Source organism: Aspergillus terreus, genomic scaffold, assembly GCF_000149615.1.
Source record: "Aspergillus terreus NIH2624 scaffold_14 genomic scaffold, whole genome shotgun sequence".
NCBI lineage: Eukaryota > Fungi > Ascomycota > Eurotiomycetes > Eurotiales > Aspergillaceae > Aspergillus > Aspergillus terreus.
The window spans coordinates 874,214-896,126 of record NT_165937.1 but is presented as its reverse complement, the minus strand read 5'-3'; the positions used below and the strand labels follow the sequence as shown (position 1 = coordinate 896,126).

Here is a 21,913-nt window from a genome sequence, read left to right as displayed (position 1 = left end):
CTTCGCATGTTTTTCGACAAACCCACTGTCGCTTTTACGTTCTCCTTTTCTTTACGCAGAGATATAGCTGTGCTTGACATGTGTTCAACGCTATAGACTGCTTTGATTCCCTCCATCCCATGGTTTCTGTGCAATCGCGGTGATGGTCGCAGCTCTCTTCCTGCGTGCTGCGGCGCGCCCAGCAAGCCCGAGAATAGCCAACCATTTAAGACACATTACACCGGCCATCCGAAGTCCAAGCAAATGGAAGATCTGTCGGTTGCAAGCATTTACAACGTCCACTTCCAACCGTTCGACTGACAGCCTGGACCGCACCAGGAACATTGGTATCATCGCGCATATCGATGCAGGCAAAACCACAACCACGGAGCGGATGCTCTATTACAGTGGATTCACCCGACGGCTGGGCGACGTGGACGAAGGTTCTACCGTCACAGATTTCCTCCCGGCGGAGCGCGCTCGAGGAATCACAATCCAATCCGCGGCTATCACCTTCCACTGGCCGCCGGAGAATGCTGCAGAAGCCAATGCCTCTCCCCATGACGCACAATCCCCGAGGTCTGCCGTCCCACATACGGTCAACTTAATTGATACCCCCGGACACGCTGACTTCACCTTCGAAGTCATGCGATCACTGCGCATTCTCGATGGCGCAGTCTGTATTCTTGACGGTGTGGCTGGTGTAGAGGCACAGACAGAGCAGGTCTGGCACCAAGCCAGCAGCTACAGCATTCCGCGGGTGGTCTACGTGAACAAACTCGACAGGGATGGCGCCGCGTTTGGGAGAACTGTCAGAGAAGTTGCCTCTCGTTTAAGTGGATGGCCGGCTGTCTGCCAGATCCCGTGGTTCGAGGGCGGAAACGGTCGATTCATCGGTGTCGCCGATGCCATCAACCTGCAAGGTCTCCGATGGGATGACGGCGACGGAAAGTCTGTGAAGATGTTCGATCTCCAGCAACTAGATGCCGAGGACGGTCAATTGGCGCAGGAACTCCGCCGCGCGAGAGTGGCTCTCGTTGAGCTGTTGAGCGAGCATGACGAAACAATGATCGAGAGGTTTTTCGACTGCGACGAAGACCACCTCGCCGTACCCCCGTTGGACATACTAGAAAGTCTGCGCCGGTGTCTGCACCAGCAGACGGGACGAAAAATCATCCCCGTCTTCGCCGGCGCCAGTTTCCGCAACATCGGCGTCCAGCCCCTACTCGACGCCGTCGTGAACCTCCTTCCCAGCCCGCTCGAAACCGCCGATCCGGAGGTCAGCATTGGCGGCGTGAAGGGAGGCCTGCGACGGCTTCTCTCTGGCGACCTACTCGTCGAGCAGAGCGAACAGGCCGCCACTAAGGGGAAGCCTAAGAAGAAGTCGGCCGCCATCCATGCCGAATCTCGCACCGCCATTGAGAAATTGCAGGGCTGTGCTCTCGCGTTCAAAGTAGTCAACGACGCCAAGCGAGGGGTTCTCGTCTACGTGCGCGTCTACTCGGGTTCCCTAGACCGCAACAGCGTTCTGTTCAACACCAACTTGAACGTCTCCGAACGCGCCCCACGGCTCCTGAAGATGTACGCCAACGACGCTGTCGAGGTCGACTCCATCCCCGAGGGGCACATCGGCGTCGTGGCCGGCCTCAAACACACTCGTACCGGCGACACCCTGGTCACCTACGCTGGCAACAAAGCCACTCCCCCAGAGCCTCTCAACACGCTCCAACTTCGCCCCATCACCGTACCTCCGCCGGTCTTCTTCGCCAGCGTCGAGCCGCACAGTCTCAGCGAGGAAAAGCGTCTGCAGGACAGCCTCGCCATGCTCCTCCGCGAGGACCCCAGTCTCCACGTCACCGTCGACGAAGACTCGGGCCAGACGCTCCTCAGCGGCATGGGCGAGCTGCACCTCGAGATCGCCCGCGACCGCCTCCTCAACGACCTCAAGGCGAAAGCCAGCATGGGCCGCATCGAGATCGGCTACCGCGAGTGCCCCCTCGCCGCCTCCGGCCCCGTCACCCAAATCTTCGACAAGGAGATTGCCGGCCGCAAAGGCAAAGCCGGCTGCACTGCAACCGTCGAGCCCTTCGACCCGGACTCCTCCCCGGCCGTCGACGAATCCTCCGCCCTCTCCGTCGAGATCAGCGACGGCAACCAGATCGTCATCCTGGCCCCCGGTCTCGACGTCGAAATCAGCAAACGCGGCGTCGAGGAAAGCCCCCTCCTCCCCGCAACCCTCGACGTCCCGACCCTCCGCTCCGCCCTCCACAACGGCTGTCTCGCCGCCCTCGCCCGCGGGCCCCAGTTCACCTTCCCCTTGCACAACACACGCGTCATCCTCACCTTCGACCCGGCCGCCCACCTCTTCGGCAACGAGACCACCCCGTCCGCGCTCTCTGCCGCCGCCCGCCTCGCCACTTCCTCGGCCCTCCGCACCCTCGTCTCGTCCGCCCCAGCCAGCGCAACGGCGCTCATGGAGCCCGTCATGAACGTAGTCATCACCGTCGACGAGGCGAGCCTCGGCGCCGTCGTCCACGACATCTCGTCCTCGCGCGGCGGCCACATCGTCTCGCTGGACGAGGAGATCCCGCTCCCCGCTACGGACCTCGTCGCCTCGCCCGAACCCACCGAGGACCTCCCGCCCATCGACCCGGCCAAGGTATATGCCCCGCCGGACCCGTTCCAGTCGGCGTCGCTGGGCGTCGACCTACCTGCGTCGACGAACCGCCCGCGCACCATCACCGCCAAGGTGCCTCTCAAGGAAATGGTGGGCTATCTCAAGCATCTGCGCAGTCTGAGTGCCGGTCGCGGGACCTTCGTCATGAGTGTTGATCGGTTCGAGAAGATGAGCGCGCCGCGCCAGAAGGCGGTGCTGTCTGATCTGCGCGGAGAGTATATGTAACCACAAACTCAAGTCACTAGCCTATGTATCATATAATCCGAAGCTGTACTATATGCATTTAGATAATGTGTCTCCATGTATTTGATCAAGAGTATATACCATCATCTACAACAGACACCCACAAAATGTACGCTTGGAAGGCACGCCCATGCATTATCAACATCGCAACCGATCACTCCAAACAAAGCCGAAACTAACTACAATGAAACCCTACATACATACAAGGCGAGGAACACGCAAGCAAACGAAGATGCGCTAAGCAAAATGCAAATCACCAATTATCATCCCATTCATCCTGTCCCTTCCCCGTGGCCGCAGAGCCTCCCGACGCGCCGCCGGCGGCGCTCCCGCCACCCGTCGCAGGCGAAGACGTCGGACCCGGCTTCATGGCCGTCGTACCGACTGCACTCGACCGGGACGTATTACGACGGTGCGATTCCTGTCCCCCGAGAGATGAGAAGTCATCCCAGAAGTCCTTTCGCTCGGGGTCCTGGCGACGGCGCGCCCCGCTGCCACCCGCGTCATCGGGGCCCTCGACAAACCGGTTAAAGGAGTCGGCGGCACCGCGGGCGCCGACCTGGAGGTTTTGGCCTAGTTGTGCGGCATGGAGGCGGGCTTGGGCTGCGAAGTCGGATTCCGCTATCTGTTGACATGACTGTTAGCACGGGGCGCGATCGGAGGAGTAGAGAGGGTAAATATACCGTCTTTCGCCGTGGGCTGAATATAACTATCGTTCACAGTCTTGGCGCTCTTCCCGACCGCCGTGGTGAACCATCCAAAGCCCTTGGTCAATGCGGCCATGGGGTCCTTCTGGAAGTCATCGAAACCGGGGATGGGGCCGCCGGCCGAAGACTGCGAAGACGGCGATGAGACGGGCATTCCGCCGCCGAAGCCAGTGAATTTTCCACCCTGAGACGGCGGGACGGAGTCGGAGCGGGTGGCATTTTCGGACCCTAGACGTGCAAAGTAGGCTTCGTTGCGTTCCTTGCGGCCGCCGTCGACGCCGCCGAAGCCATCGTGGGAGGCGGGCGAGCCGCGGCCACCGCGCGAGTTCATGAGGGGGGTGCTTGATCGCGAGGGTTGGTTGTCTGCGACGGGAGGTTTAGACTTCTTCATCGTCTGACCGGGGACGTATTCGCGGCCTTCGACCTTGGCGGAGAGCCGCTCCTTGTATTCCTCGCCGACGTCACCCTCGTAGCGCTCTTTGATGGTCGAGTCCTCGAAGGTGCGACCCTCGGATTGTGTGATGGGGTGGGCATCGAAGAAGGACTTCCAAGTGTCGTTTCCCCCCTGCTCCATGCGCTGAAGTTCCGAGACCTTGAAGGCGTCCATGGTAATGGAGCGGACGAAGGAGATGTGCACGCCGAGGCCGCGGTGAGTGCCGGCGCAGTTCAGGCAGATGAAGGTACCGAACTTAGGGGAGGCCTGGATGAATGGGAACCGACAGCGCGCGAGATGCCGTTAGTCAATGATCGCTTGTATAACGTGAGGGACGGTTGATCCAGTAGCGGCAATGCGGAGCGTATAGGGGTTGGGAGGATCATGAAGCACGAACCCATTGGGGAGACGGTGCGCCACAGTCGCAACACTTGTCATTTCCATTGGTTTTGGAGTATTGGAGGAGCTATTGAACAGGCGATGACCATGCATCGGTTAGCGCTGGGTGGTGTATGAGGGGAAAAAGGATGAATACCTTGGCCTTAGTCTCTGGATCAACATCCCACATTTTGGACATGACGGGCGAATGAGACAGTTTCTCAATCAGGATATAAAATGAGACGATACGTCGAGCGTGGTGTTCCTCGTCCCTGAAGTGACTGGGACGGTGGGCAGGCGTGGAGAGAAGAGCAGAAGTGAAGCGGCCTAATCTGGGAGTCCGTCGCCTCTCGTCGGACAGGGTGGTTCGATGCGGGTGCAGTGATGGGTGATCAGTGCGAATGCCACTGTCAACACCCCGGCGCAAATCAGAGAACGACGATGGGCAATGGAGAGGTGCAGGAAACAAACGGCGGAGGGGATGTTGGTAGTAGGGACGGAGGAGTTGGAGTAGAGCAGTACCTACCTAGTTAGTGGGAGGAATCAGGAATGCAGGCAGCGGGGGACGGATCAATACAGCCACACCGCGGGAGGAATCGGTATATTACCGTATTACAAAAACACATACTGTTGTTCGATGTACAATTCTCTCGAGGTGTCTGTAGAATCTACTGAAACGGGGATTCGATAATTCCTGTATATGATTCCCTCACGTAGTTGCTCTAGTCTCATCTATGCGTAATCTACGCTTTTGTGGCGGGAGAATCCAGGGTTGTATACATACCGACTGGATGATTGTTGGGTAAGTATATACTGCACTCTATGTGGATGCACAAAACTCATCGTCAACTCCGCAAAGTCCCCTTGACTACAAGGCCAGCCTTGCGGCTAATCATAAAAGCTAGGTAAATGGTAGCTAAGATACAGTATAGCAGAATGGCAGATTCGTGATCTCAAGAAAAAACGCCGTCAACCCTCACGGTTCAGGCGTTGGTCATGTCTCCAGCAACGACGGACGCCTCGCGGCTGTCCACTCCAACATAGGAAATAAAAAAAGATATCAATGTCTCATCACAATAGACAATATCGGACAGGATTAATAGCCACAGCGTTCGTCTTGATTTCATGGGTTTTTCGTGGTGTTTTTCTCTCTGCGCGTTTCAGCAGCTCTCGCTTTTCTTCAGATGTCCACCATGGCAATTAATCCGTACGACGGTCCAGTCTCATCACTCCTCCATTACAGCCCTCCGATTGATTCCACACAATCGGAGGTTTTCTCGTTCGGTGGGGTTGAACGACTTGTCATTTAGGCCGCGGTGGGAGCAGCGTTCTCCTGGCCGGCGGCAGGAGTCTCGGTAGACTCCGCGGGCTTCTCCTCGGAGGGAACGGCATCGTCCTCCTTGCCGGGGCTGTCGATAGCGACCTTGACAGCAATCTCACGGCCCTCAATCTCCTTGCCGTTCATCTCCTTGACGGCCTTCTCCTGAAGCTCCTCAGAGCCCAGGGTGACGAATCCGAAGCCACGGCCCTTGCGGCGTTCGTTGCGGGCCTGGAGCTTCTTGATCATGAAGCGAGGGATGGGACGCAGAGCGATCTTGGCGGAGACGGGCTGGTAGTCGGCGAAGATCTCCTTGAGCTGGGGGGCAGGGTCAGTCTCGGATCATCCACCACCGAATCAACGGGTGGATACGCACCTTATCCTCGCTCAGATCATAGGGAAGGTTGGCCACCATGACCTTGGTCTTGGAAGGAATACCATCTTCAGGGGGACCACGCTGCTTCTGAGGACGGGGAGCACGGGGCTTACCACCCTGCTTGCCAGCCTCAGCGGTAGCGGCCTCATTTTGGTTGACCTCAGCCAGAGGAGCGGCCTCACCGGAAGCCTCGGCACCCTCAGCGGCCTGGCCATTCTGAGATTGGGTCTATCGATGCGGTTAGATGACAAGATAAAAGGCCTGAGGCTGGACGGAGACTTACGGAACGGCCACCACGACCCAAGCGACCTCCACGGCCGCGGCCACGGCCGCGAGCACGACCCCGGCCACCGGCCCGCTTGCGGCCCTCGTTACCGCTAGCACCCTCGCCGCCGCTGGCGGCACCCTCCTTAGCCTCAGCCGGCTCGGGCTTACGAGCAAGCTGAACCGAGACCTTGCGCTGAAGGATCTCCTTTCCAGAGAGCTCTTCGATAGCGGCGGTGGCCTCGTGGGCGGTAGCAAGGTCCACGAAGGCGTAGCCAACCGGACGGTTGGTACGAGGGTTCACAGGGATGGAGACGCTTTCACTGTTAGGTGGAAGATGGGTTAGCTTCAGTTTTGCCGAATGATGCCTGAAGAATGACGTAGGGGCCGAGGAATAGGCGACCACGAGGAGGGTCCATAGCTCCCCTTCACAACATGAAGTTGTACCGGGTCAATGGCAGTGGGATGGTGGGATGAGGGTGTTAAAAATAGGAATCTTGGTAATTCAGACTATTTCATCCCCCTGATAGCTGATAGATGGGCCAAGAAACCTTACACGGTGGCCCCTTTCCACAGGCGCCGACGCCACAAAGGACACCAAAAAAGGGGAGAGTGGGTTGGGCAGCCAGGTGACTTACATCTTGTAGTTCTTGAAAAACTCCTTGAGCTCCCCCTCAGTGGTCGCATACGCGAGATTCCCAATGTAGAGCCGACGTCCCTCGTCGGCACTGGCGGCCGCGGCATCGGTGGACTGAGTCGCAGCGGGGGCAGTACCGTTGGTGGCCTCGGTGGTAGCAGGCACAGGGGCGGTGGACTCGGCTTTGTTTTCGACGGCAGTAGACATCTTGAAGGCTGAGGACACAAACAGGTCGAGAGAAGAAAGAGGTGGTGGTGGAGAGTGGATAGATGGCGATGACCGGATTGTGTGTTGATTGACTCAGGAGAGCTGAAGGCTGCCTGTGTTATGGAGTCGAGAGACTTGAACAGAACTTGACAGGAGGGATTGACTTGACTTGAAGAGGGGGGAGGAAGGAGGAAAAGGGTAGCTTGGTGCCCTAGATACGAGAAGAGGAAGAAAGAATCTGTAGCAGATGGAGATTGATTGACGGGGTGGAAGGAAGGATGAAGTAAGAGAGGTTCCGTTGGCAAGAGGTGAGAGAAAAAGGGAAGCCGCTAGCCGCTTTGGGCCGTTGCAGCCTGAGGCAGACCACGCGGCTTATCTCAGCCATGATGTCATCCCGTGCATTTCTCAACTACAACTCTGTCAACACCGACAACAATCTGGAGAGCTCCAACTGCACGCCAAATTGATCAGAACATGAACGCTCCAAATTGCTCTCCTAGGTTCCCTCCCACAAATGCTGGGCACGGATTCTCCACAGCGCGACGCAGGTTTGGATCCATCTCCAACTCCATGTCTCCGAAATTCTCTTCTTCCAACTCCACGTCCAGCTCTTCAGGTACATCTTGCATCTGCGACGATGGCCCCAGCATACCTCTGCCTCGGTTCTGACGGATGCGCCGGGTCTCTTTCTCCGACCAATGGCGACGCTCCTGCTCTCCCTGTTCTTCCTTCGTAGGCACTGGCACGTAGCTGCCCCATTCATCTTTGTAGACATGCACACGACGTCTCTCAACAGGGACATACTTCGGTTTGTTCAACGGAGGCTCTCTCACTGCTTTCATCACCGTCGCTCTGACTTCCTCGCTGACTTCGTCTTTCGCCTCATCGACGCTATTATCAGCACAGTGAGTGGCTGCATCGCTCCCTTCGTGCTTGTGTGCGACCGATGAGGCTCCAATTCCGCCATCACTTTCAAGATCACCCACAGATATACTGGGGCCAGGCAAGAATCGTCCGAAGAACTGCTCGAGGCAGCATCACTGTCACTGTCACTAGATGACCCATCATCAGATTCATCGGAATCCTCAGTCCTATGAGTGCTGTCGTCAGACTCGACCGGCTGTATGTTGGCCACGAGTATCTTCTGGTAATGCCGCTCCCACGCCTCCGTCATCATCGTCACATAGCTTGGAATCGTCAAATCCTCATTATCGTACCAATCAAAAGAAGGATCAGAGAGAGGGCCGACAATAATTGCACTGATCACTCGAGCAACCTCATGGATATTGCATGAATGTCTTGCGGCGAATTCAACGAAAGGAAAGTTGCTGGCAATCGTCTTGGCCATATCTTCGAAGAACTCAAAGTTGTACACGTATGATCTGGTAGGCGCCGCTTTTGCCTCGGGGGGAGGGGTCACAAAGGGGACCTGGGTCTTCGATGGAGCATGTTCAGCTGCAGTGGAGATACTCTGTTTCTGCTTCTTGGTGGGGGGTGCCTCCTGTTCCTCCGTGGGAACTGCCGCTCGCTTCTGCCTAGTGGACGCGGGGGTCTTCTGGTTTTCGGGGGCTGTAGTTTGTTTCTGTCTGGTTGAAGCAGTTGCTTTCCGGCTCTTCGGAGCTGCAGCCCGTTTTGGCTTGGTGGACGCGGTTGCTTTCTGATTCTTGTTGGGTGCAGTTTGTTTCCGTCTGTTGTTCGGCCTGGTGGCCGTGGTTGTTTCCTGATTCTTAGGAGCTGCAATTTCTCTCTCAGTCGACGTAGTTTTTGCTTGGCCTATGGGAGCTGTGGCTTGCTCTTCGGCATTGTATTCTGCGATTTCCTCCTGTGTAGGAGCATGAACTGTCTGCCTGGGCTTTTTCTGAGCCACAACCCTCTTGCGCGCCGTCTCCTGGGTTCTCGCTGCGGGTGTCTTCTTCGTCATGGAAGTCCGGCCTCTCTTCGACGCAGTGGTGGGCTCGATGGCCTCGGGAGCAGGCCTCTTTCGAGCCATGTTGCTGAGTTGAAAGTAACTGCAAGGGACGGTTAGAAGGCCGCTGTATGGGAGGGATGTAGCATGCTGACCTGAGTGGTGAAGCAGAAGCCGTACCGACAGGTGAAGGTAGAGAGAGAGGGCGGTATTGCAAGTCAGGACCAGCCTACAGTTGATCAGATCTCTTAGAAATGATTGGGATAGAGAGTGGGGGATGGAGTTGTCTTTATGGGTGAAAAGGTGGGCTGCATGTGTGAAGATAATGGGAAGTAGGCTGCTGAGGATGGCCATGGTGGAGAAACAAGACAAGGGGTTGACAGAGTAACAGATCGTGTGGCAACAGTTCACTGAAAGCTACAGTCAATAAGGGCATGGGAAGTAACAGTGAATCGACAAAGATGGAGCGCATTGTAGCAACTTCACAATAAGAGCGGATGACTGATGGAATGCGCCTAGCATATTATTGCCAATGGAGTGATTGTATTAAACTGGCAATTCAATATGATCAACTATGCTGAACACCAAGCAACACAGCAACACCGGCACCTGGGTGAACACCTGAATTTCCCCAAACGGGCAATGTGAAGATTTCCGTGCTCGTGTACCTGTATAGATAAGAATCTAGGCCCGACGTCATCCCCGCAAAACAAGGTTGCTGGACCCATGGCTTGGCAGGCTTAGTCAAAGAATTGCCTTATTCCCACCCCATTCGCCTTCGCTATCGCCTCCTCTCGCTTTCCCTTTCCTATCCGTCCCCAAACACCCCTCTATCGATCTTTCATGCCCGTTACTTGATCCCAATGGATCGCATAGAGCCACTACGTGGCTCTCCCGGTCCTCAGGGGGTTCCTCAGCAGCCCCCCTCTTCCAGTACTTCCACCGCTGGGTCTAGAACGACGTCATCACAGCCGACTCGACCCCGAGCACCATCGCTGCGCACCCGTCGTCCAACCATCCATCTTCAGCGTCTTCCATCGGCAGAGAAGACGCCTCAAGTTCGTCGAAGCTCTCAGAGACTATCTACTCTCGATATCCCCAGTGCGATTCCCGCGTCCCCCAGGCCCTCCCAGGACCTGGACGAGTCATGGCAAGCCAATCGCCGTCGCAGCAACTCCGAGCCCCGACCGGGCCGCTGGTCTGCTCCAGATCCGGCGTTGATGACCCGGTTGAGGACGGGAGAGCCAATGAACCCTTTGATGGAAGAGAACACTAACCCGAGTCCTGTCGCGGTAACTCCATCAAACCAGCCCTTCGCTCCGTCGCCTCCCCCGGAACAAGCGGATGTACAACCGGATGTTCAATCTAAGGCTGGTAGAGGTCTTATGCGCTGGACGAGTTCAGCTACTCATAACCGCTTTTCTCGCAACCGTGCTACTATCAGTGGAGGCTCACCGTCACCACTGGAGTTTTCCAATGAGTACCATCCTCATATCGTGGATGTTTTAGATGTCATCGGTACGCGATCCTGACTTCGGCTGACATCAAAACATCTCTAACCATGGGAACCCACGCTCAGATCCGGAAGTCTCCGCATTGTCCACTCTCACGAATGTCCAGAACTCGCTGTTCGTCCCGAATTTGGGCCCCCTCATCAATCGAAACCAAACGTACACTCTTTCACCGCCGAGGGATGATTCTGATGAGACGACGACCACCGATGAAGGCGAGGAATACCCAGAAAAAAGGGACGTTCGTCCATCATTAGAACGCCCTTTGACCAGCCTTTCGGCGGTGCTGGAGGAGCAGGACACTCGATTCGCCGTGCTTCCGGAAGGAAGCAATCTTGAGGGCTGGACCACAAGAGATGTCGAAGAACTTAACGATCATGTTCGACATATGTTACATTCCCGTCGGTCAAAGTTCAAACGCTCGATGAAAGGTTTTGGAAAATACGTGCGGAAACGTAAGGCTTTCTCTCTTTTGCCTGGTCAGCCGCCCATCGCTCACTTTCTCCAGCCCTCGGGTTTCTCATCACTTTCTATGCGGTCTCAATTACCGCTTTTGGTCTCGCTTGGGTACTGTTCCTCATTGGTACGCCCCCAATCGTTGCCTTGCTTGGAGGAATGTGCTTACCAGTGCCTTAGGATGGATCAACGTCGGGGGGCGACAGTTGTACATCATCAACGTCATTGACAACGTCCTAGTGGCGTTGTTCGCAGTCATGGGTGACGGGCTAGCCCCGTTCCGTGCCATTGATACTTACCATATGATCTTCATCGCGCATTATACATTCCTGACATGGAAATTGCGTCGGAAGAAGCGTTTGCCGGATCTCAAAGATAAAAACGACCTCCCTTCACGCCGCGAGACGGATATCGACGTCGAGTTTGGTGATACACCGAAAGACGAGGAGTTCGAGTACAGCGTGCTGAACCCGGTTCAGCAGCAGAAGCTCATCCACCACCAGACGAAGCTCTCTAAATCGCACACTTTCTATAAACCGCACGAAACATTAACCCACCACGCCTTTCCGCTACGGATGCTCATTGCCATTGTTGTGCTCCTCGATTGTCATTCCTTGCTGCAGATTGCCCTCGGCGCCTGCACATGGGGCATCGACTACCACGTGCGTCCATTTGCGCTCACAACAGTCATCCTCTGCTGTTCCATCACCTGTAACATTACGGGTGGCGTCCTCATCATGATCGGCGATCGCAGAACCCGCAAGAAGGACGTTGTCGAGCGATTGTTCCGCGAGCAGCTAACACGCGAGGCAATGAAGAAGATCAATAAAAAACGCAGAAAGAAAGAAAGGGAAGAGCGAGAAGCAGAACAAGAGGCGTCCCGCGTGTCTACGTCATCTTCTCGTCCCAGGCCGAGCATGGCTTCCGAGGTGATCAAGCCCCCCGCTTGACCGGGCTCGACATGCCTACTTATAAACTCACGACGATTCCGACCATTGATTGTTCTCGATGACTTTGTTTACTTTTTGCATATATACATGTACTAATTTCCTAGCGTTTGGCTTCGTTCGCACCCCATTATGTATTGATTTGTGTATCGCATTGCATTGGATGACGATCTAGATCGTCTGTCCCTATGTCTGTATGATATAAATGTTTCTTATACACTCTAGACGCCAAGCATGTGCTCTTTCTCGACTGCATATAATAACCCATCATGGCTCCTCGTGCGAAACCCCCGCGATTCGATCATGATGCGGTACAGTGGTACCTCCGTCCCTAACCCCAGAAGCAGGAGCCGTCATAGGGACACTGGCAAACCAGATCCATAGCGAAGCAGACGGGTAGTTTCTGGTTGTTGGACCCAAGTATCGAGGATGATATGAGGATATGCAGGTAGCTACCAAAGAAGAGAGGCCACAGAACATGATAAGTCTACCAGAGTAAAGGACACATTGAAGCTATTCAAATTAAATAACCCACCACAACAGTCTCAGAGACTAGACTACCTAGGTACAAAGGCGGATCAGGCTCTTATATTATTACGAGGGCCTTGCTCCTATAGCCCGTTTGGTAGATACTTTAATGATTAGAGATAAATTGTGGAGATGGATACACCTAGAAAGACAGTGGTTATAACTTGAAGAAAAGAAATCTAGTATAGACACGCAGGCGCTCATGTACAAGAAGATAGTAGTCTCAACAAGCCGTTCCAAATCAAGAAACCCCAACTATGTATGAGACAGACACAGGAAAATGTGAAAAGGCTCCGCGCAGCAGTTGCACACTGATCACAGATCTCAATAAATGACTGGATGAAAAGAAATGGTTAAATGGTGAGTCATCAATGTCCAAACACCGAAAACCCGCTGAGAGAAAAGGTAAAAAGAAACTTTTTCAATGAATGACGACTCCTTCAACCGAAGGATGTTCTGTTAGGTAATGACTGTTTCACAGCTCTCACTGCATGTGCTGTGCTGTTTCTTGTTCGGTCCCCGTAGACCGAGTGTTGCGTTTTGTCAAGATCCGCTCCAGAGTATCGAGTCTCTCCCGAGTGGTGCGGATGGCGTGGTCCATCTCTCGCACTGACATCTTTTCGTCGGCAAGCTTGTCCACGATCTCGCGTTCACCTTGCAACCGTCGGGACCTTTTTTGTTGGCGCGTCTCGGCAGGTCTTTGAACGGTCGGGAAAGCCATGCCATCCATACCCACACGGTCTTCAAGCCAGCCCCAGAGCTCACTTTCCTCCCGGCGCCACATCTCTTCATAGGCAGCCAGGCGCTGTGGCAGTGTGTACCCAGGACAGCCAATATCACCCGATAGCACGGATGGCTGGGACGGGCTTCGGAAGAAGATCATCAAAAGCAAGATCCCAATGACCAAAACGGCAACATTCCCACTCAAGATAGGATTAAGGGCACCTGTGACGGGGCCGAGGAGACCATGAAGCGGCTCCAAGAACCCCCAGGATGCGGGTTTCTGTGCATCCGCATTGCTGGTGCCTTGCGCACCCACTGTACCAGCGTCCGTGCCGGCCAAGTCGCTCTTCTTGCGCCGACTTTTCCCTTTGGCCTTCCCAGCACCACGACCACGGGGCACCATGGCAGCTTTCAGGGAATTGATCAGTTCGGTACCAAATGAAGTCTGGCCATCGATAGCGCCTTTCTCAATAGGACCTACAGTCCGTCAGTACATTGAACGGAATACTTGGTTGCAACGACTTACCCTTCAACCAACTTTTCCCTGACCATTCAATCGTGCAAGTCATGAAAAATCGCGTCTGGTTGTTCGCAGCCCAGGTGAAGAGGTATTTTGTTTTGGTACAGAACACATTTCCACTCGGCACATCTGGCGTTTGGGTGCTGAGGGTGACAAGGACAGCTTTCTCTAGGTCCAAGAAATCCAGATACTCGGTGCTGATGCACTTGGTTTGTTTGGGACCAATGCTTCCAGGAAGAGGCTTGATGTAGGAGTATTTCCTGGTCCTACTCTCGTTGGTAAGGCCGCCTTTCTCACTTTCGAACTGGAGCTCGCCAGACTTCTGGTTCTCCACGAGGAACTTCGGGATGAAGGACCCCGACGCTGGCCCAAACACGTAAGAATAGACCTTGCCTAGGGGAGCCGGAATAATCTCATCCTTGATGACTTTATCATACTGGCCCGCGGGATCGTTGTACTCCGTGGGAGGATGAGTGGGCGGGCCCGGAAAGTCCGTATCTTTCTCCCCGCCAGACTTGCCGCCTTTATCGCCGTTGGAGTTACCAGCTGATGCCGAAGCTCCGCCGTTTGCTGTAAGAACTTGACCCGACGGCTGTCTGGACAGGCCTCGGGTAGGTAAAGATCTATCGCTACCGTTAACACTGGCGTCCGGTGCAAAGAGGCTATCAGCATTGTCTCCATCTTCATCCTCGTCGTAGATCTCATCATCTTCGCTCTCTGACCCACTCTCACCGGCCTTTTCGGTTTTATCACCCGTGCCATTAGTGACGCGGGTGCCATTGACAGAGCTCTTGAGAGATGGGTGATTGATTTTCCAGATATTGACCATCAAATCATACGTAGCCTCACGACTGAGCAGACTTCGGAATGTGTGGCGGGCATGCAGAGTCTGGATTGCAATAGCGTTTGGAAATACCATTGCTGTCGACTCTTTCTCAATAGCCACGACCTCATCAAAGCTAATAACTAGCGTTGTGACCCAGCCCAGGATATTACTAGAAAAGCAGATGTGCCCCTCTGATATGTAAATCCTTCCTGCGAGAATGATTTCACGCTGCAGGGCGCAGCTATAGTCCTCAATCAGGTAATCATCTTCAGGGACACTGCGAAATAATTGGTGAAAGTCCCTGTTTCGCTTTTTGCTGGCGACGGCAAAGCCAGTCAATCGGGGCATGCTAGAGTTCGCACCCGGCACCCCTAAAGCGACGGCACTGGCCCCGATTGCCCCGATTGTGGAAGTAGTTGCCCCAGATGAACCGCGATGACGACGACGGGCCAGCCGACTTCGCACACTCCCGCTCCGATGTGGTCGAGTGGGAATATCTCCATCGAGGATGCTCCCAGTCGGCGGGGTTTGTTCGCCACCTGCATCCCTGGGGAGTGATGTGCTGGACTGTAGATCCAGGCTTTCGTCCGATGGGGGAAGTACCGAAATATCGGACGGCTTCTCATAGGCCATGGTCACAGCGCGAGCAGCGTGCCTATCCTCCCGTCTCGCCGACTCGTCGTCACGACGGTTGACCGCGTGATTCGTGCGTTTGTCGGACGGCGCATCTGGCTTTGTTATGACTACACCGTCGGGGGTCGAGACCGATCCACCCGGAGGTAATGCAATGTCCAAATGCTCGAAGTTCAAATCTCCAGACCCCAACGTATCGACCGCCAACGGTTTCTTTTCCTCTGTGGCCGGCTTTCCCTGGGAGTCGCCCTCAGACTCAACAGCCTGTGGGCCCTCCGGTTGCAACGAGTCGGACAAGGCAGGACTGCGGGCTTTCGGCTGCGAATTATTCAGCGTATTCGTGAGCGTCGATGCAGCATTCTGAGCCGCAGAAAAGACCGAAGAGAAGAACCCGCTCTGAGCGCCTGATGGCGATCTGGAGTTGATCTTTGTCTCCTCTGCTGTCGGCCCTAGTGCGGATATCGAGTTTGACAATTTGCTAGGTTTGTGACTTGCGGAGGACGCAGAACGCACACGGCGATGGGAAATCATATTTCCCGAAGGACTGACGGTGATGCCCCCAGAGTTGAATTCGTTGGATTTCATGGAGCCAGGAGATTCGATGACGTCGGGAGAAGAAAAAACATGTGTTAGGTTGGTGCGTGGAGTGGGAGGCGTCACCATCGTTTGGGGAGCTGGGATGGCGGTGCGCGGTGGGGTTCTTGGAACAGCAGTCAGATCAGAAGATGAGCTCGCTTTCTCTTCTACCAAATCTGTGCGAATTGGAGGCAGAGGAGGCGGGGTTTCAGTAATAACGGTTTGAGCCTTTCGTGATGCTAGACTGCTTCGTCTACTGCGGCCACCGAACATGCTCCCTTTTCGACTTTCCCCGGAAGTAGACGGAGTCCGGCTGCGACTCGAACTCTTTTTGTCTGGTCCAGAAGTAAAGGCGTTCTTAAGACGTCGACCCGCTGAAACGCCGCCTTTCTTCGCACTGCGCTCTTCGGGGATGCTTAATGTGGAATTCGACTGGGAAACAGGTCGTTGTGGCTCGGTGTCCGGATTGGATTCAGACCGAGTAGCGCTCGGACCACTGACAGCTGACTCGACATCAGCCTGTATACCGTCAGTGTCATTTCCTTCCGGGGAAGGCGGTTTGATCAACGGCGATGAGGTTGTGTAGAAACCGGCGTGAGAGTTGCGGGAGGTTAAGGGGGGAGTCCTAAGAGTAGTCAGAACGTTGAAGTGGACCTATTATCGAACGCATGGACCTACTGCTCAGGTTCGGAGTCATCGGTTAGAAGGGTGCTATCCCGACGGGTCCGGTCATCCTGGTTATTGGACGAGAGGCCATCCCGCGAGCTATTTCGCCGACTTTCTTGACCCTCGCCATCATCTTCCAACTCGAATTGAGTTGGCATTTCATCGGCCTGTTTTTGATTTTCCTTCTTTTTGCGTCTCGTTCGAGAGATCAGTTTTGAAAAGCCGCTGGAACCTGCCTTGGCGGAACTGGCGACCTCGCCGGCCTGCGACTTCGGTCGGTCTGATGTTGAGTCGAGTGACGAGCGTCCATTGCTCCGACTGGAACTGAGTGCCGTTTCTGAATCTCCGGGGGCGGTCTTGGGGCGGTCTATCGTGGCGGGAGCTGTTCCATCGGTATGAGGTACGGGGGGGATATCGGGGATCGTTGAACTATCCATGGGGGAAAGTTGCGGCGGTAGGAGAGGAAACGTAAGGAGAGAAGGACAGAGCTATAGCAATGAAAATGAAGCGAGAGGAATGTTCTAAGGTTAAAGAGCTTCAGCAAGCCAGACCAAGGGCATATTAGACCGTCGTCTAGGGCTAATATTCCATGGTAATCAATGCGGCCAACAGTGACGTTGGAAGAGGGGGAAGGAAGTTAGACACGGGGAGCTATGACGAGGAGCAGAATGCTGTTGTCACTCATCCGCATGGTCTCTCCGCGTCTTGAAGTATATACGAATAAGCACGGGGAGGACAGAAATACGATGAGGCAAATTGAAGAATGAGGAGGAATGAGGGGCGATAGAAGACAAGGAGAGAAGCACGGAGAGTAATGCAGGTATGTCGTACGGAGTCGCAGTTGAGTTGCAGTTACCAAGTCTCCTGTTCGGGTAAAGCGTCTGCCGTTTCGGGTAATGGAGCCAGCTGATTCAGCACAGGGGGTGTGGCTGACTCAGCCCTGTCACGGATGCCTGAGGAATCCGCCCCAGAATAGAAGGGACCCACAGCACCCCCACAGCATCTATAAAAAGCCTTTGTCCATCAAACGTCCTAGCCTTTATGTACGGGGTAGGTATACTTCGTCTCCAGAAGACGTCTTGGAATATTAGGTACTTTCGTACAATTCAGAATATATATCATCAATTGCCGATCATGGATGAATATCGTGTACACAACATCCCGGAAAAGAAAGGTCTCACTTTGGGTACAGTCGCGGCTCCATCTCACGCAAAAAGATCTCTGCTGTCTTTGGACCAACACCCTTAAATTTCTGAAGCGAAGCCGACAATTCCGAGGCATTAGAACATTCGCTCAGTAAATTACCGAATGTTCCATGTGTCTCCTTGATAGCAGATGACACGTCAAGCAGCTTTGTCGCAGTGGAGAAATCGTACCGGACATAATGGCCTTCGTCCAGAATCTCCACCAACCTGTCCCAGCCAGCCCGTTGAATTGCATCAGGTGAAGTGATATCTTCATCAATGAGATTCAAGATGGCACGTTTGGCCACGCTCTGTTGGACGGGCTTCCCGAACAGTAAACAGGCAAGGAACCACTTGAAGTATTCCGCTTCATCTCCTGATTCGAGATTGATCCCAAGTTCTTTGGCTGCTATGTTTTTCGAGGACATCTGTGATACGTGGACACAAGATAAGGACAAGAGATATGCTGACCGACATGATTCCCATTGTTTCTGTTGGTCTTGCAGGTTTTGAACCCGTCCCATGTTCCTATGACGTGATGCACTCTCGGGACCGTTTTCCGATCATATCTCAAAACGGTATGCGTTATCAATGATATCATTCAGCTGGCACCAGGACAGGCTTGAACGATTCATATAAAGGTGGCGCTCAGTCTGGATAGACTACAGAATATAGTATGCCCCAACTTAATGAATTACCGAGCAATAGTCGGATTACCGGAATAGGAATGCAAAGAGAATACGAGCCGTCAGGCCATCGCTGATCTATGGAACTCCACCAATCACCACGGGAAAGTTAGGAGGGTCCTTTACGACGTTCATTTCAAAGGTCTGTATTGTATTCTCAGGGGCGTCGATGGGCAAGTTGTACGAACACGAGGATATGCCTAGGTAACAATGAGCAAGGAGGAAGATGCTCCATTATAAAAACTCCAGTGTGCCCAGGAAGCACATCGATGTATAGTGTACACTAAACGTCAGCCCTCCATACCTTCATTGGAATAGGAATCGACCACCATGAAGGCTACCACATTTGTTGTCACCTCTCTGGCCGCCTCTATGGTCACGGCAAGCCCTCACTTTGGACCAGCATCCCTCTCTCACTGGAGACCTGCTGGGCCGGATGACTGTATGATAGCCAATATGCCTTGACTTCCGTTCACGCAAACTGAGGCTTCCTTAGATCGTGGTCCTTGCCCCATGTTAAATACCCTGGCCAACCATGGATTTTTCCCTCACGACGGTAGAAATATCACCAGGGATGTGGTGATTGATGGCTTGGGTGCCGCATTGAACTTCAATTCCTCGCTTGCCAGCCTGATGTTTGATATGGCTATCGTGGCCAACCCCGTGCCCAATGCCACCTTCTTTACGCTGTAAGGACATTCTGTCTTCATCGTCTTCATCGTCTTCGTCCATGTGGCAGACTGACAATGCCTTTGCAGTGACCAGCTCAACCGTCATAATGTCCTCGAGCATGATGCAAGCTTGAGGTGGGTGCAATGCACAAAGTCCCGCTGTACTTACTTACGACGCCTGCAGTCGCACCGATGCATACTTCGGAAACAACCACGTCTTCAATGAAACCATCTTCCAAGAGACCATAAAGTACTGGACCGGTTCTACCCTCGACCCAGACATGTTGGCCAACGGGAAGCTGGCCCGCCAGGTCTCTTCGAAGGCGTTCAATCCTACGTACACATTCACCGAAAGCATGGAACAATTCAGCCTGGGAGAAGTGGCTGCCCCTATTGTTGCGTTTGGTGATCTGCAGACCGGCCGCGTGAGCAGGGCATTGGTAGAATATTTCTTCCGTAAGTAACCTGCAACTTTACTCTGTCATGGTTGTTACTGATATCGCTGGCTACATAGGTAACGAGCGATTCCCCGTTGAGCTTGGCTGGAAGAGGAAGTCGAAAGTTGTGAGTCTGGAGGATATCATCAGCGTGACGACTATGATCGGAAAGGCCGCCAACCTCATCACCAACTCCAGCTCGTCCCAGGGAGCACGCCGTCGGGACCTGCATGCTGGCATGGAGTTTTAGGGTGACGCTATGGTAACCTAGGTGGGAATGGGAAAATGCGTGGCCATCTTCCTTGGTAGATCTAGAGAGAAACGCTCAGCTGTGTCTGATCTGTTCGACAGGCAGTGAACAATCCAAACGATATAGGGCTGTGAAAAGTGTCATCTGTAGCTTGAAAATAAGATATATCTCTTTAGTTGGTTTTTCTTTGCAATCTATCAAAGAAGGACAAGGACTTTGTATGCGTCCAAGCCATGTCATTGTGTAGTCGGATATACTCCATGCATACATATCTCGTGACTCGGCGTGGCGTCACTCTTTGCTTATCGATTCCCGCTCCGCACATTTCCTCCACTTTCTCGACACTCATCCCTTCCAGGTACCATCGGCCACATTCCCAACATCTCTCACAATAAATCCTTAGTGGCATGACATATATCCGTTCCAGGCAGGATTCAGCACTGAACAAGCCGTCCAGAGAGTGACGGTTGCGCCTGACCGCCATGGAGACAGCTCCCCTCACCTTGGTATGCCCTCAGCCCAATCACTGTCTCCCATCCTTTATGTCATACACATCCTCACAATCAGTCTTGATTCAGGCCCATTCACACGCTCGAAACGCAGTTCTTGAAACCCGCAAAGCGAATCCTGTCGCCGCCAGCGAGGAGCACGACCTGGCGGCCGGCGAATTCGCCGCCGCTGCCCAAAGTAGCTCCGATCGCGAAGTACGTATTTGCAGCGCATTCGGTCTGTTCTTTGCGAAAATGGAGAATTAATGGGCTATACATGTTTCTCAGGCCTTGCGAACTCTGCAGCTCCTCGAACAACATCATAAACAGCTCGCCCAGATCCTCCGTTTCCAACATGAACATCCGCCCTCCGCTCCCTCCGTGGGATCGACTGACCCAGACACCGCGAAAGCGTTGTCCCAGGCTGTAGACACCCAGCAACAACCGCCCAAATTAGCAGCGCATGCTCGACTGCCGACGCGGGAAACGTCGTCGATCGCTAGCAACTTGGCCTCCGCACGGGGCATTCCAGCTCAACCTCGTCGTGCTTCGCCAGCTTCCCCCACCGTCTCCGCCCAGCAAGCCGGCGCGAAGATGGTCGACGGCCCAACAAAGATCAGGACAAGCGAGAGACTACGTGGGACACAAGCGCATGGTACGAAGGAGCGATCTAGCCGTCCATCTGCCCCCAGGCAACCTTGGTCTCCGCCATCAATCAGCCCTACAGAGATTACGTCACAGGAATATGTGCCGCCTCCGGTCGAGTCGTTACGCCCCCGAGACAAACAGTCTTTGACGGACGAGGGATTTCAGAAATTTTACTCCACCTTCGAAGGGCTCATTTCAAAAATATCTGCTCCGTTGGCGTTCGCAGGTCTTCCTCTGGGGTTGGATGGGGCCAGTCAAGCCGAGTCGAGTCGTAAATCGCCAGCCGACACAAGAGTCGACCGTCACCATGCGACTTCCGATCGTCAGGTCTCTTCCACAGACCCTGACATAAGCAAAATTTTCTCCAAGGCTGCTCTACAGGCAATCCGAGATTCAACAGGTGGAGGCACAGGAAACACTGCCGAGTCGTTCTACGTGGTTCCGACGACCGGCGGCACAGTATCGTACGCGGGAATCCTCGCGCGGAAGGACAAGGACGCACGGCGAAACAGTCTTGATGTGGATGACGATGATGATTTTGTGGACGCTCGCGAAACTCCTGCATCACCAGAGGTGTACCAGAACCTCTCTCGCGGCAAAGGGAAGTTTGGTCGCGGATCTGAGAAGCTTACCAGCTTACAGAACCCAAAGACCATGGAGGAACTGCAAATGGAAAACCAGGCCCTGAGACACCTGTCCGACACCTTGTCCAAGCGCCTGCACATGTGGGAGGTTAATGCACAGTCTTCCTCTATGGCGCTGCAACAGTCTCTGAAGGCCATGCATCACCAGAACATTCCCTCCCCAGAACAACACCCGCAGTCATCATCCGCGGTGCCGTCGCCTGTCTCGGCTCTCTCTGCGCCAGCTGTGTCGGAGCATGACCAGCGGGTCAAAGAACTCGAGGAGCTGATCAAACGCAGCGAGAAAGAGCTGGAGAAGGTCGGCCGTGAGAACGAGAAGTTGCGGAACGTTGTCGGGCGGTACAGAGAGCGATGGGAGAAGCTTAAAGAAGGGGCCAAGACGAGACGCGCTGAA

The 21,913-nt window shown here is 54.3% G+C and overlaps 8 protein-coding genes across 8 annotated transcripts; 3 read left to right on the top strand and 5 right to left on the bottom strand.

Annotated features, from left to right (window-relative positions):
• Positions 1-243: 243 nt before the first annotated feature.
• On the top strand, positions 244-2,881 carry ATEG_09322 (mitochondrial elongation factor MEF2; the record flags this gene model as incomplete). The annotated part of the gene is made up of 2 exons (XM_001217943.1): positions 244-254; positions 319-2,881. 2 exons carry the CDS (start codon positions 244-246, stop codon positions 2,879-2,881), a joined length of 2,574 nt encoding a protein of 857 aa, XP_001217944.1.
• Positions 2,882-3,152: 271 nt separating this feature from the next.
• ATEG_09321 (GTPase-activating protein GCS1) lies at positions 3,153-4,607 on the bottom strand (the record flags this gene model as incomplete). The annotated part of the gene is made up of 3 exons (XM_001217942.1): positions 3,153-3,502; positions 3,583-4,306; positions 4,575-4,607. The coding sequence occupies 3 exons, from the start codon at positions 4,605-4,607 to the stop codon at positions 3,153-3,155; spliced, it is 1,107 nt and encodes a 368-aa protein (XP_001217943.1).
• Positions 4,608-5,723: 1,116 nt separating this feature from the next.
• ATEG_09320 (uncharacterized protein) lies at positions 5,724-7,119 on the bottom strand (the record flags this gene model as incomplete). Its single annotated transcript, XM_001217941.1, has 4 exons — positions 5,724-6,053; positions 6,112-6,339; positions 6,395-6,698; positions 6,932-7,119. 4 exons carry the CDS (start codon positions 7,117-7,119, stop codon positions 5,724-5,726), a joined length of 1,050 nt encoding a protein of 349 aa, XP_001217942.1.
• Positions 7,120-7,686: 567 nt separating this feature from the next.
• ATEG_09319 (uncharacterized protein) lies at positions 7,687-9,479 on the bottom strand (the record flags this gene model as incomplete). Its single annotated transcript, XM_001217940.1, has 2 exons — positions 7,687-8,110; positions 8,206-9,479. The coding sequence occupies 2 exons, from the start codon at positions 9,477-9,479 to the stop codon at positions 7,687-7,689; spliced, it is 1,698 nt and encodes a 565-aa protein (XP_001217941.1).
• A 509-nt stretch (positions 9,480-9,988) lies between these two features.
• Positions 9,989-12,042, top strand: ATEG_09318 (uncharacterized protein; the record flags this gene model as incomplete). Its single annotated transcript, XM_001217939.1, has 4 exons — positions 9,989-10,643; positions 10,705-11,091; positions 11,145-11,219; positions 11,273-12,042. 4 exons carry the CDS (start codon positions 9,989-9,991, stop codon positions 12,040-12,042), a joined length of 1,887 nt encoding a protein of 628 aa, XP_001217940.1.
• A 1,009-nt stretch (positions 12,043-13,051) lies between these two features.
• ATEG_09317 (uncharacterized protein) lies at positions 13,052-16,948 on the bottom strand (the record flags this gene model as incomplete). The annotated part of the gene is made up of 3 exons (XM_001217938.1): positions 13,052-13,767; positions 13,817-16,470; positions 16,524-16,948. The coding sequence occupies 3 exons, from the start codon at positions 16,946-16,948 to the stop codon at positions 13,052-13,054; spliced, it is 3,795 nt and encodes a 1,264-aa protein (XP_001217939.1).
• Positions 16,949-17,688: 740 nt separating this feature from the next.
• ATEG_09316 (uncharacterized protein) lies at positions 17,689-18,219 on the bottom strand (the record flags this gene model as incomplete). Its single annotated transcript, XM_001217937.1, has 1 exon — positions 17,689-18,219. The coding sequence occupies one exon, from the start codon at positions 18,217-18,219 to the stop codon at positions 17,689-17,691; it is 531 nt and encodes a 176-aa protein (XP_001217938.1).
• Positions 18,220-18,711: 492 nt separating this feature from the next.
• ATEG_09315 (uncharacterized protein) lies at positions 18,712-21,828 on the top strand (the record flags this gene model as incomplete). Its single annotated transcript, XM_001217936.1, has 10 exons — positions 18,712-18,823; positions 18,878-19,070; positions 19,140-19,187; positions 19,237-19,508; positions 19,567-19,616; positions 19,916-19,957; positions 20,167-20,245; positions 20,343-20,443; positions 20,516-21,766; positions 21,799-21,828. The coding sequence occupies 10 exons, from the start codon at positions 18,712-18,714 to the stop codon at positions 21,826-21,828; spliced, it is 2,178 nt and encodes a 725-aa protein (XP_001217937.1).
• Between the last annotated feature and the right edge of the window lie 85 nt (positions 21,829-21,913).